The sequence below is a fragment of the Pyrus communis genome, chromosome 17, assembly GCF_041283825.1.
Source record: "Pyrus communis isolate YQ-2024b chromosome 17, ASM4128382v1, whole genome shotgun sequence".
NCBI lineage: Eukaryota > Viridiplantae > Streptophyta > Magnoliopsida > Rosales > Rosaceae > Pyrus > Pyrus communis.
Genome location: NC_142581.1, coordinates 4,929,278 through 4,940,636, shown reverse-complemented (window position 1 = coordinate 4,940,636; position 11,359 = coordinate 4,929,278). Strand labels below are relative to the sequence as shown.

Below are 11,359 nucleotides of genomic sequence, written 5' to 3'. Positions count from 1 at the left end.
TAAAGAAGAATATCATCAAACCGCAGTATTAAGTGTCCTCAAGTATCGAATTTTAAATATTAAGGTAAACTTTTATTTTTCACCATCGTTTTGGTAGGAAATCCCTAATAAAGTAGAAAGGGAAACCCAAGCTCAAGGCCCAAGTATTTCTTTTTTTGCTAAAACAAAGCCCACTATTTCTCTTTTTGGTTTGAAATACCTTTATAGGGATTGATGACAAAAAAATAAATCTTATATGTGATGAAGTTTGAAGAAGAAGTTACTTCCAAAATAATTTAGTTCCAAAAATTATAATATATATTAAATTTTTTTCTCTAATTTTGTTTTTTTTTTTTTCTAATATAGTTTTAGCACTCAATATTTTAGATTAAAGGTTATTTACACCTACCAAAAGTCAGAGAATTAGAAAAAAATTGTAGAAAAAAAATCTCACAACCATCCATTTGTTGGGTGCTACTCATATGCGTTACATTTTCTGCGCGCCAAATAATTTGCATAGTTTGATTAGAAGCAGATGAGTGAAGTTATTTCATTTATTGCTATTAAATAAAAACCCAGTCATTGGATTTATAAATTGCGGAATAGCGCTCAAAATCAATCGGTCATTTGATCAATCAATCACTAGTCATGTTTTAATTAATTCTTAGCTTAGAATTCTTAAAGATATTTTTCTAAAGTATCGGGTTTGAAGCGTTTATCTCCTAACAAAGTAATTGTTTCTTACAGTAGAAAAATGGGCATATAATTGAAAAGGGAAACCCTTAGTTTCTGCGAGTTTAATGACAAAACCCTTATAAGTATAAAAGTTTTGTTTTTTTTGTTTTTTTAATAAACAAATGGTAGTTCTTGACAAAACCCGAACTCCCTGCACCTTAACTTCACTCTACCATAATTTCTTATTTTTATTTAAATGTTGATGACGCCCGAAACAGGTTCGGGCCAAAGCGACAAAGCTTTCAAACTTCGAATCTTCGAGTACATTAAATTAGAGAAAAACATACAACAACAGCAGCTGATGATCACAGAGCCATCTAAACTCATCACATCTAGTTCTTTGTACAACTCCCTCCTTGGATTAAACTATCCCTATATCCATCACAGTAAGCATCTCTACTAGCTACATGTCATTGCCATTACCTCCTGCGGTGATGGCGATGCCTGTCTAGCCTATCCCTACTATAAGTGGAAAGATCAAGGTCGTAGTCATTCCTGCTTCCATCGTTCCAACTTTCAGTATTGCCCGAGTCATAATTCTTTGGTGAATGACGAGAATTGGAGTATGGAAAAGAACCTTCATTGAATGACGGGATTCTTCTACCTCTGTCTGACTGGGACCTTCCGAAGGTAGGACTTCTTGGTGCTGAAGCACTACTTGAACTGTGAGAGTTGTACCCGTAATCATAACTACCATATCTTGGAGGGTAACTAGATGGCGCAAAACCTGGATCAACGCCAGGAGGCCCATCGTCTCTATAATCCCTGGACCACCTTTGCTCGCGGTGATGCCCTCTGCTGACAGGTTCTGAATGATGGCTCACTCTGCTGTGTGAACGGTTCCTAGAGAGATCTTCAAATGCATGTCCAGGAGCCCAAAGTCTCTCATCAGCATTTTCTGGGATTGGTGCATTGACTCCTGGAAATTTGACCGTCTTCTTCCTCACTGGATCAGCAAAGTCTGTCTCAATAATTTCCCCGTCCTCCTGTTCTTCCTTAATTTCCCCATCAGCATAAATTATTATCCCTGATGGCTGATCTTCATCATCTACATCTAAAAATGACAAGACAAGGTGTTATGACTTGAAAGCAGAATTTAAATCTAAAAGGAAAAGGGAAGTACAATAAATTAAAAGTACGGCTAACAAATAGTTTTTTGAAACCTAGGTTTGATATTTCTAGAAAACAGGACGGTCAAGGGTGCTATCCAGGATTTTAGCACATCACTCTCCATAACCTGAGCATATGAAAATCCCATACATCACAAAGCAAAAAACCTCAAACATTTGCGAATGCCGGGTAATCTCTTCAAAATGCACATTGCACAGCCACATACAATGCAGTACCAGAATCAAGTATTGAATTGCAATATTAAATTCTGAACTTTTCAACATGTACTATTCGAATATGTTTCGAATGCACAGCCTAATCCCGCAAATAACATTTCAACCATATGAGCTTCAGCAACTTTCCATTGATTATGCATCAAATCAGACCCACAAGCTTTTTTTCTGCCTAATAAAAATTTGACGAAGTAAATGCAGCTAGAGGACACAAGGGCCAGATCGATTCCCTGCTGAAAACCTAACTACTTTCTTTGTCCTTTTGGTTGGTCATTGGCAAAATGGAATGTAAATTTGAAAACACTTCACCAAGTTTTTTCTATTTTTTGGTACTTCTGTGATGGAACTACAACAATTATTTATAATCGGTTACTGTAAGTGACTGCCAATTCAGTAAAATATATTCAAATACCTAGATATCCTGGTGGGTAACCAATTTCTCGCATTCTGTTAAGCCAAGGTGGTGGATCAAGCTCCTGCATACAAGCAAAAAAAAAAAATAATAATAATAAATAAATTGGTTCTTAATATTCTAGACTCATGTGACCGCAAGCACATCATTAAGCTTCTATACTAATACAATCTGGAATAGGAGCTTAACGTTCAACTAACAGTATTTGCCTCATAATTCTAAGGAACACCAGTAGACAATAACAAGTGTTCTGTATTAAACACAATGAGTGATCACTTACCCCAAGACCCAAAAGCTTCTGTGTCTCAGCATCGAGGGCACCAGGCCTTAAACCATCATACTTTCCAGCTGGAGAATTCTGATAGTATCGTGTTGGATTGCGAGAACTAGCATTCTGATTACGTTTGGACTTGAGCTGTTTACGGGCACTGTTGACAGCAGCATTGTTACGAGGCTTTGGACAATTTTTCAATGAATGACTATAAGAGCCACAATTGAAACAACGGCTTGCATCATCTATAATCTCCAAGCCTCTGAAACAATAAATATAAATAAAGAAAGAAGGATATCAAACATCTGCAAAACAACTTTTTGCTCATACGTAGAAGTCAGGCTGAAGACAACCATGAAATGGATTCAAACATTTCACCACCAGATTACCATACAAAGCATCCTGATTGTCAAGTCATGACGAGATTAAGGATTAAATGAAGATCTCTACTTAGACACCTAACAATATTCAGAGCCCAATCACCCTTCACTCTTGATACTCATTATTCATTTTTAATTATCTGGTGGTTTCTCCCTCAAGAAGATCAAGGACATAAACATGTCTATCAGAAGGATTAAACCAAAATATGAATAATGAGGAACCAAATACAAAAAATTTAACAAATATAGTAATACCATCATCATAAAACATAAAACCAATAACATGATCCTACTATATTTAAAATACTGATAAAAATGTTTACCCCTCTGCATTACTTGAGCCACCAGCCAAAGTCAAACCTAAGGCGTAACCCCGATCATACAGGGGCACATCATTGTTATCCAAAACATTGGATTCATTGTTATCTGCCTTCCGTGTTTGGTTGTCCATCCAAAAAGACTGAACATGAAAGAATACTTCAGAAAAACTAACAAATGGTACTAAACAATGAAACTTATATAAAACATTCCGTTTTCTAGTTTTTGTGACAAACAGAGAAATTAACAAATTGAAGAAGGCTAAATCAGGAGATGTCAGCCAAGTATAACAACTAGTGGCTGCATAACTTTAGCAGCTAAGTATAATACGAGATTTTTGATAAGTAATCAGAAAAGCACCCAAACTCAAGCACACAAAGCGCATATAGAGAAAAGTAGACACAATAGCAGGACCATACCACCGCAGACGTCCTCTCTATGCCAACATGAAGTGCTGGAAAGAAGGTCTCTTCACCTGATTCCACTACTTCAATAGAATCCTGAAAGATCACATGATACAAGTAATCATAAACCCAACAGTCAAAAGAAAAAGAAAAATAAGGCAAGAAAACACATCATCATAATTTTAGTCAACAAATCAAAACAAGGTAATAGTGATTTTATTGATTGGAATCTACCAATTGAAGACCTCTCATTCTCTAAGATACTCTTGCTTTCATGCCATATAACCAGAATTATAACAAAAAAAAAAATCATTCTTCAAAGTTTACTGCATTTCACAAGCCACCTCTCTGCGCCAAATGTTCAAAATTACTTCCAAAACCCAGGATTGTTAAACTCAACCCACCCCGAATTTTGAGCGAGTCTTCATTCAAACAGAAAATGGAACTTAAACTTTCTTTAAAACTTAACACTTTCGATGATCCATCCCACGGAAAGTGACGGCACAAGATATAGTATTCAATATGATGAGCCAACTAAACGAGGAGTCTTACTTGAGATGAAGAAATATGCTTTGCATGCCACTCTGACCACTGCTGTAATAGTTCTTCAAGCTTTTGTTTACTAGCTCTAGAAAAATTATGACAATTCATTAAGAAATTGAGAAATGGAAAACTGCAATTGGAAATAATCTATTGCTTTGTATTTTTTGCTTAAGTGCATATGAAAACATTATGCAACAATGGTTACTCCAACCCCACCTTGTCAACGACTCATATGTCACACGAACTGAAGCTTTATGTTCATCAACTGTCATTCTAGCTCTCTTAACACCTGATACAGCTGGCAATGTTGAATTACGGATAACAAAAATTCAAATATTATGGTATTAATGAAGAGAACCTGCATTTCAGTATTCTTAATTTTAACATACTGCATTATATGGTTGAAGAAGTAAACCTATTTGCACATGCCACAAAGTTACACAGTTGGAAAGTGCTTGAAAATAAACAAGGAGAAAACCTTAAGAAAAAACAAATGTGGAAGAAGGATACAAGTGCCGCCCTTTTTGGGGACTTTAAAGGTACTTGAATCTTGGACAGGAAGGCAACCATTTTCATGCACCTTTGGGAACAAAACATTTGACTCCCCTGCAACTGTAACAGTTTCAGACAGTATACAATGAGCATCCCCGTCCTTGTTACCCCCTAATTTGATTTCTACATTTGCCGAACAAGAACTGTCCAAGGCAGGGAGATTGTTTATGTCCTCGATTTCCATATCTGAATCACCTTCAACCAATTCTTTTTCAAGGTTTGATTCCAGCATGCAATGGCTAACTTCATAAACATCACTTTCATGCCTCAGGTTCTCACTGTTAGCTTGAACTTCACATTGAACATCACCTTCCTGCCCCAGATCCTCCCCATTTTCTTTAACTTCATATTGAACATCACTTTCGTGCCCCACATTCTCGATGACAGAATCACCAGAAGCAAGGAGACCAATAAAATTCTTGGATTCCATATTTACGAAGAAGCAACTTCTTTTGTAAGAGACCACCCAGAAAGTACTCTGCACTACATAAAAAATCATTGGTAGATCAGAAAACCAACCAAGTACGATACTGAACTCAAATACCGCCACTAAGTAAATTAAACTAAACACATAAACACACTCATGTATATTGTATATAAATATATTTCAAAAATTCGATCTTTAAGTTGAAATGTCCAATATTACGAAATAAAATTGGAGCTTTAAGAGTCGGGAACACCACCAAAATACAGTAATTATACAAAAATAAATAATAAATAAAATTAAAATTAACCAGATATCCAGACCCCCACAACTCAAAAATCCAATCTTGAAGCATAAACCACTATCTATTAGTACTAATTTCACAAAAAAGTAAGAAAATTTTTAATTGAAAAGGAAACAAGTAGGCAATGACACAAGATTGCGAACAATTTTTAATTGAAATGGAAACAAGTAGGCAATGACACAAGATTGTGAACGGATTCAAGCTCCATTTCAAGCTAATTTACTTTCTTACCTAAAATCCAGGGTTTCTCGGCAACCAAATGGAAAAGAGAAAATTGATGGAAAAGGGCTCGAAATTAGGGATTTGAAGAGTGCAATTACCTTGAGTTGGGTGAGATTAGGGTTTCTGTACAGAAGCACCGTAGCTTCAATCGAAGTCCTGAGACGCCACGGATTCCGAGTGTGTGAGAGAGAGAGGCGATGATTGGGTGTGCTGCGGCGTACGGAACAACGCGGACTCGCCGCCGCAGCTATTTGTGGCTATATTTCTAGTGTGGAGAAATCATTGACTTTTGTTTTTTCTTTTTTTATTTTATTTTCTTACCTTGTTTGGATAATGACTTGCAAAACTCCTGCCTTCACATGAGATATTTTGTTATTAAATCCAAAATTTCAATTTGTAACTCAAATCCCTCACTTCTAAGTAAAATTATACGGTAAAAATTCTAGATGGTTAATGGCCTAGGGGGTAAAAGATTATATGAGACAGAGTTATTCTATCACGTGTCGTTGAGTTCATTTCGTATCACAATTATTCTATCACATGTGTTACAGAGTATAATTTTGCCTAAAATTAATGATTTATATACGACTTATTATTGGTTAATTTGGTTTGGTGTTTCTACTTTTGATTCAAAGTTTGTAACCGGTTGTATTTGTGCGTATTTCTCAAAGATAATCGTGTATCATGGTGTTGTAATGTAGATGGCTATCTGTTCTATGCACATTGTTGCTGTGGCTTCGATTGTGTGTGAAGACTGAGGATTTGCAACTGTGGAAAAGGGAGAACAATTGCAGCAACCCACAAGTCCCCAATCTGCTGCTGGTTTCTGCAGTGCCTACCGATGGAGAAAGCTTCGCAAGACTCAGGATCGCAAACAAGATGATGAAAGGCAAACAAGATGTTAAAACGAGAGACAAGCTTACAATTCTGCCTAAAACAACGACGAATGGCAACAAGTGTTTTGTGAACAACAAAAGGATTATGTTCAATACAAAAACCAAGTAAAGGCCGCTGATCTGCGTGTTTTGGCGTTGAAGTCTACGTTAATGGACAACAAAAGCATATTCTTCCCATCATTTAAAACAATTGGATTCCAAGGAGAGACATCTCTATATATCTGAGGCTACCAGTCTTTGTTCGTCATATATTCAACTCTTGGATTACGAAGGAGCAACCTCATCGAAGTGAATATGTCGTAATGTGTTTTGAAAAATAGATCTCCGCGAGCTAATTGAAGCCTCTCCTTTGCATGGACATAATTGGTGATCAACACTGACAAGTGTACAAGGCCTAAAAGGGGCTGATGCTGCGTGCCAACTTCAACAAGAGCTCTGGAACAAGCCGCCTTCTCGGAGGTGCCATAGCATCTTGCTCAAGAGCGTCTTTATCACCAGCATGTATCACGGAAACTAGATGGTCAAACAGTTTGTCTTTACCACCTCTTAGAGGATCCTGCATAGTGCTTCCAAGAGTCAGATGCCCCGAAATGAATTTGCGATATCCTACTTCAGATCTCTTTATAAGAATTAGAACCTTTAACAAGCATCAGTGCACTAAAATACGAGTATTTGTAAATGGAGGCCATAAGTTTTTAACAGTCACAATTGTAAAAGGCTCGCATCAGAAATATCACTTACTTGAAGAAACAAATCTGTATGAGTCTTTCCATCATATAGTATTAAGTCAGCTCGAGCTCCTGCCTTTTGAAGCACGTCTACGAAAACTTTACTGCATATAAAGACGCATCAGTTTCTGAAAATATCACACCATGATATATTCTGTGGAGAAGTTGAAGTTGTATTCAGATGTCTGTACTTCAAGGCCTAAACTAGTATTATACAGATCAAAATCCCATATTAATGTACATTAAGGGATTCTAACCTAGCGTCTGATGGTATCGAATAATCATCAGTTCCATGGAAAAGAGTGATAGGAGGCAAGAGAGAAACGGCACTCCTATTGCTTGGGTCCTTTACTTTAACTTCAGGAGAAAATTGATGCAAGGATTCTTCACCTTCCATAATGCTGCATGACACATCACCACAATAGCATCATGAAGTAACAAACAGGAAAAAGTACAAAATAATTGATAGGAGTAGACCAAAGAGTGGCTAGCAAAATGTCACTTGGTTAGTACCTCAAAAAGATGGAACGATATAGTCCACGACTATCAAAATGGTCAACTAAATTGAACAAATTGTACCTGTGAGGAGCATATAAGAAAATTAGTGTACCCATCCATTGCCATAAATCAATAGATCTATCAACATGGTACTAAAGTAATGACTGGTTATCAGTCTCCGCAGCTCGATGCTACAACAAGCTGTGAGTGTAGTGCAGACTGTAGTGTTTATACGGAAAAGTACATGATCTGATGGAAGGATTTCTTTCAACTATCATATCCCATGCTTACCAATATCCATGTTTCTAGAATTTGAGTTTATTCGAACTAAATTCATTAAAGTTTCACTTGATTCATGATAATGCAACAAATAAACCTTACCCGCCGGATAAACCAAAATACGCCTTTATCCGGGAGACGCTCCAAGAAATGCTCTCTCCCTTGGATTCTTTGATTGCTTGATCCAAGAGAGCACAAGCAGAAATATGTGCACCGGCAGATTGTCCCATTAGATAGATTCTACTCAAAACAACCACAAAAGGACCAAAACATATAAATAAATATATATACTCAGCCAGTTTTGAGATGCATAGGGAAGGAAAGAACAAATATTAGACTGTGACCTGTTAGGGTCACCTCCATAATCTGCTATATTGTTGAAGACATATGAGATCCCCAGAGAAGCATCTTTCACCATATCACTGATGGTACCCTGGGGAAAGTTTCTGCAAGAATCATATATTGCATATCAACACTTATAGGGTAAAGGACATAACGGATGTGTAAACTGTTCGTTTGAGTAACATGATTCAAGTCTTCAATGCGTGCACAATGAACTATAAAAAACCAAAGGTTCATTTTACTTTTAGATCATGGAACGTGCTCAAGCTTCAGTGACTGGTTCTTTATATGGGAAACAGAAAACAAGGCATAAATTAACCAATTAGCCATGTTTGATCAGCTTGGTTGAACGGAAAAGAATACTTTAATGTGCTAATGTATCGGTCTAATAATCAGACACAGTGAACATGGTGTTTATGAGTCTATCAATGATTCACTGCCCAAGAATTTTTTTTTTTTCAAATACTTCATATAGATCACCATATGCAAGTTAATGAAATCGTGCATTACAATTTGTACTGCTTTAACGAAAACAAATTACCTGTAATCAATGCATGCCACGATGATATCTCTTTCTGCCAATTGCAGACCTAAAAGAGAACCCCAAGCTTTATACCTAAACCAGCATGAAACTATAGAAACTTAATGTCAAACAACTAAATAAATGGCCACATATATATAACCAGAAACTTCAACTAAAGATGTTTTGCATGATACCCCAAAAAACGAAGAGAATATCATCTCCAGGCCGTTGTACTAATTCAAGAACAAAACTTATAAGAATTGATGAGCTAACAGCTCACATCTATTTAAAATCACTCACCCAATAATCCAGGCCCCACCAGTTACAAATACTACTACCGGTTTTTTTCCATCACTATTTGCAGGTAAATATAGATCCAACCTGTAAATGATACATGACATAAATGAGTGCACAGAAGTTGACAAAATCGCAATCAACTGTTTAAATTCCTTTCACAAAATCAACCTACCTATTTCTTGGTTGATCTCCATACACAATACTACGCCGGACCTGGCTTGAAAAGAAATAACATATAGCAACTGAAGAAAAATCAACAAACAAGTTATATTCCGGTCAAATGCACAGCTGACTATTCACTACATTAAAAGAACAAAACAAATAAAAACAGAAACTCTCATCATGTTAAGCAGACAAATCTACGTTCAGGAAGTAGGTCACGTCAAAGAATATCATGGCACGGTAGTGTGAAATCTACGGAGATGACTCTACTGAAGTCTTAGAGACGAGAATATTGAAATACATCAACAACAGTAATCAAACTTGGAGCTTTTCTGAAAGATTAGATGATCTGGATGGTGCAAAATCCCATCCAGGTGGCAAGTTCTTTCATCGATTAGCAACAAACCAAACAAATCACGACAGCGAAGCTCATCAAATGTGGTAGCATCCGAGCGGAAGCTTTTCGATTTTACGCAGGATAACCGACAATTTTCTTATAAGTTTGATCAGTGGATACTATTATTTGACGAAATTCAAAACGGATAACGAAAAGGGGAACGATTTATACGGGCAATGACTATGTAATACCAAGTAGTTACATAAACACACACACCTTGAAGAAATCCGGGCATAAGTAATATAGCATAACAACCAAGAGCAAGTAACTTTGTGATCCACAGATAGCCTAGCCTGAATGAAAATAAATGATTAGAAATAATCGAACACAAAACTTCGATATAATTCACAAATTTGCTAGGCTGGTTAATTTTTTGTCCTACATTTCAATTTTCTTTCGGTTTCCTACAATTTTCTCGGCAACCAAACAGCGCTGAAGTCCAATAATTGAGCAAGGTGAAGATAGGAGGAGCTAAAGAAGAAGGAGAAGAAGAAGAATAGGTACCCGAGGCATTGAAGGAGCGTGAAGCTGAGGCTAGTAATCAAGTAAGTCTCTTTGGCAGCGTGACCAATGTCGTGGCTGAACGACTGCTGCCGGTGAGGCGGAGGCGCGGCGGAGGCTTGTTTCTTGGCGAGCCTGCGACGCCTCTTGTGGCTTGATGTATTGGTATTAGCAACAGGATAGCTCAAAAACCCAGAAAGGATGGGCGTCGCTGCTTGCGCATCTTCCGCCATGTAGTCTGCCTCGGAAGTGAAAGAATGCCGGAGAAGACGATCGGTTTCCGACGCCATAGCTGCTGGATGATAGCTCCAATATTTAGTAAAAGAAATGGATCTGAAAATGTTTTTTAGGATTTTTTGGTGACTGGTTGCTAATTTCGGTTGGCAACATTTTCACTAAGTTACCGTTAAACCATTAATTTTGAAGCTCGCGGTTGAGAACTCGAAGCCTCGAACCGTTGGAACCTGGAAGGTACCAGAAATTAAAAATTAAAGATGCATAAAAAGTAACGATGAAATAAATATTCAGGCCCACGATTTACAGTTGTGTACTTAAGTGGCGAAAGCATTTGTCGTTGTGTTAGTGTCGTTTTTGTGTCATATACGTTATTTAAACTAGATGTGACATGTTAAATTCGTTATTTTAATAGATTCTTAACAGATGATACGTTAAATATCCGATTTGTTAACGAGTCGTGTTGTTTTGTGTCGGATAAAACCCGTCATGCAAAAAATTATCTCGTTTGATGATTTGTTAACGAGTCGTGTTGTTTTGTGTCGGATAAAACCCGTCATGCAAAAAATTATCTCGTTTGATGTTTAGATTTGACAACGTTATCTTATCAGATTT

At 37.0% G+C, this 11,359-nt stretch overlaps 2 protein-coding genes across 7 annotated transcripts; both read right to left on the bottom strand.

Moving 5' to 3' along the window:
- Nucleotides 1-877: 877 nt before the first annotated feature.
- On the bottom strand, nucleotides 878-6,253 carry LOC137707814 (uncharacterized). Of its 3 annotated transcripts, none has more exons than XM_068446730.2 (9): nucleotides 5,986-6,253; nucleotides 4,896-5,420; nucleotides 4,602-4,683; nucleotides 4,395-4,470; nucleotides 3,858-3,938; nucleotides 3,444-3,580; nucleotides 2,750-3,002; nucleotides 2,470-2,533; nucleotides 878-1,768 (listed from the first exon to the last, which is right to left on the bottom strand). In XM_068446730.2, exons 2-9 carry the CDS (start codon nucleotides 5,365-5,367, stop codon nucleotides 1,134-1,136), a joined length of 1,800 nt encoding a protein of 599 aa, XP_068302831.2. In that variant the 5' UTR covers nucleotides 5,368-5,420; nucleotides 5,986-6,253; the 3' UTR covers nucleotides 878-1,133. The 3 variants fall into 3 exon arrangements, with proteins under 3 accessions (XP_068302831.2, XP_068302830.2, XP_088545611.1); XM_068446729.2 differs by having other exon boundaries at nucleotides 4,896-5,415; XM_088689485.1 differs by lacking the exon at nucleotides 5,986-6,253 and adding an exon at nucleotides 5,897-5,912.
- A 535-nt stretch (nucleotides 6,254-6,788) lies between these two features.
- On the bottom strand, nucleotides 6,789-11,036 carry LOC137708761 (isoprenylcysteine alpha-carbonyl methylesterase ICME-like). 4 transcript variants are annotated; one of them, XR_015958103.1, is made up of 12 exons: nucleotides 10,514-11,000; nucleotides 10,226-10,302; nucleotides 9,623-9,692; nucleotides 9,454-9,534; nucleotides 9,172-9,246; nucleotides 8,633-8,734; nucleotides 8,391-8,528; nucleotides 8,025-8,090; nucleotides 7,769-7,912; nucleotides 7,525-7,615; nucleotides 7,063-7,339; nucleotides 6,789-6,992 (listed from the first exon to the last, which is right to left on the bottom strand). XR_015958103.1 is itself a non-coding variant. In XM_068447914.2 (11 exons), exons 1-11 carry the CDS (start codon nucleotides 10,798-10,800, stop codon nucleotides 7,178-7,180), a joined length of 1,293 nt encoding a protein of 430 aa, XP_068304015.2. In that variant the 5' UTR covers nucleotides 10,801-11,036; the 3' UTR covers nucleotides 6,789-7,177. The 4 variants fall into 4 exon arrangements, 3 of the variants coding, with proteins under 3 accessions (XP_068304015.2, XP_088544535.1, XP_088544534.1); XM_068447914.2 differs by having other exon boundaries at nucleotides 6,789-7,339; nucleotides 10,514-11,036; XM_088688409.1 differs by having other exon boundaries at nucleotides 6,789-7,339; nucleotides 10,226-10,297; nucleotides 10,514-10,881.
- Nucleotides 11,037-11,359: the final 323 nt, after the last annotated feature.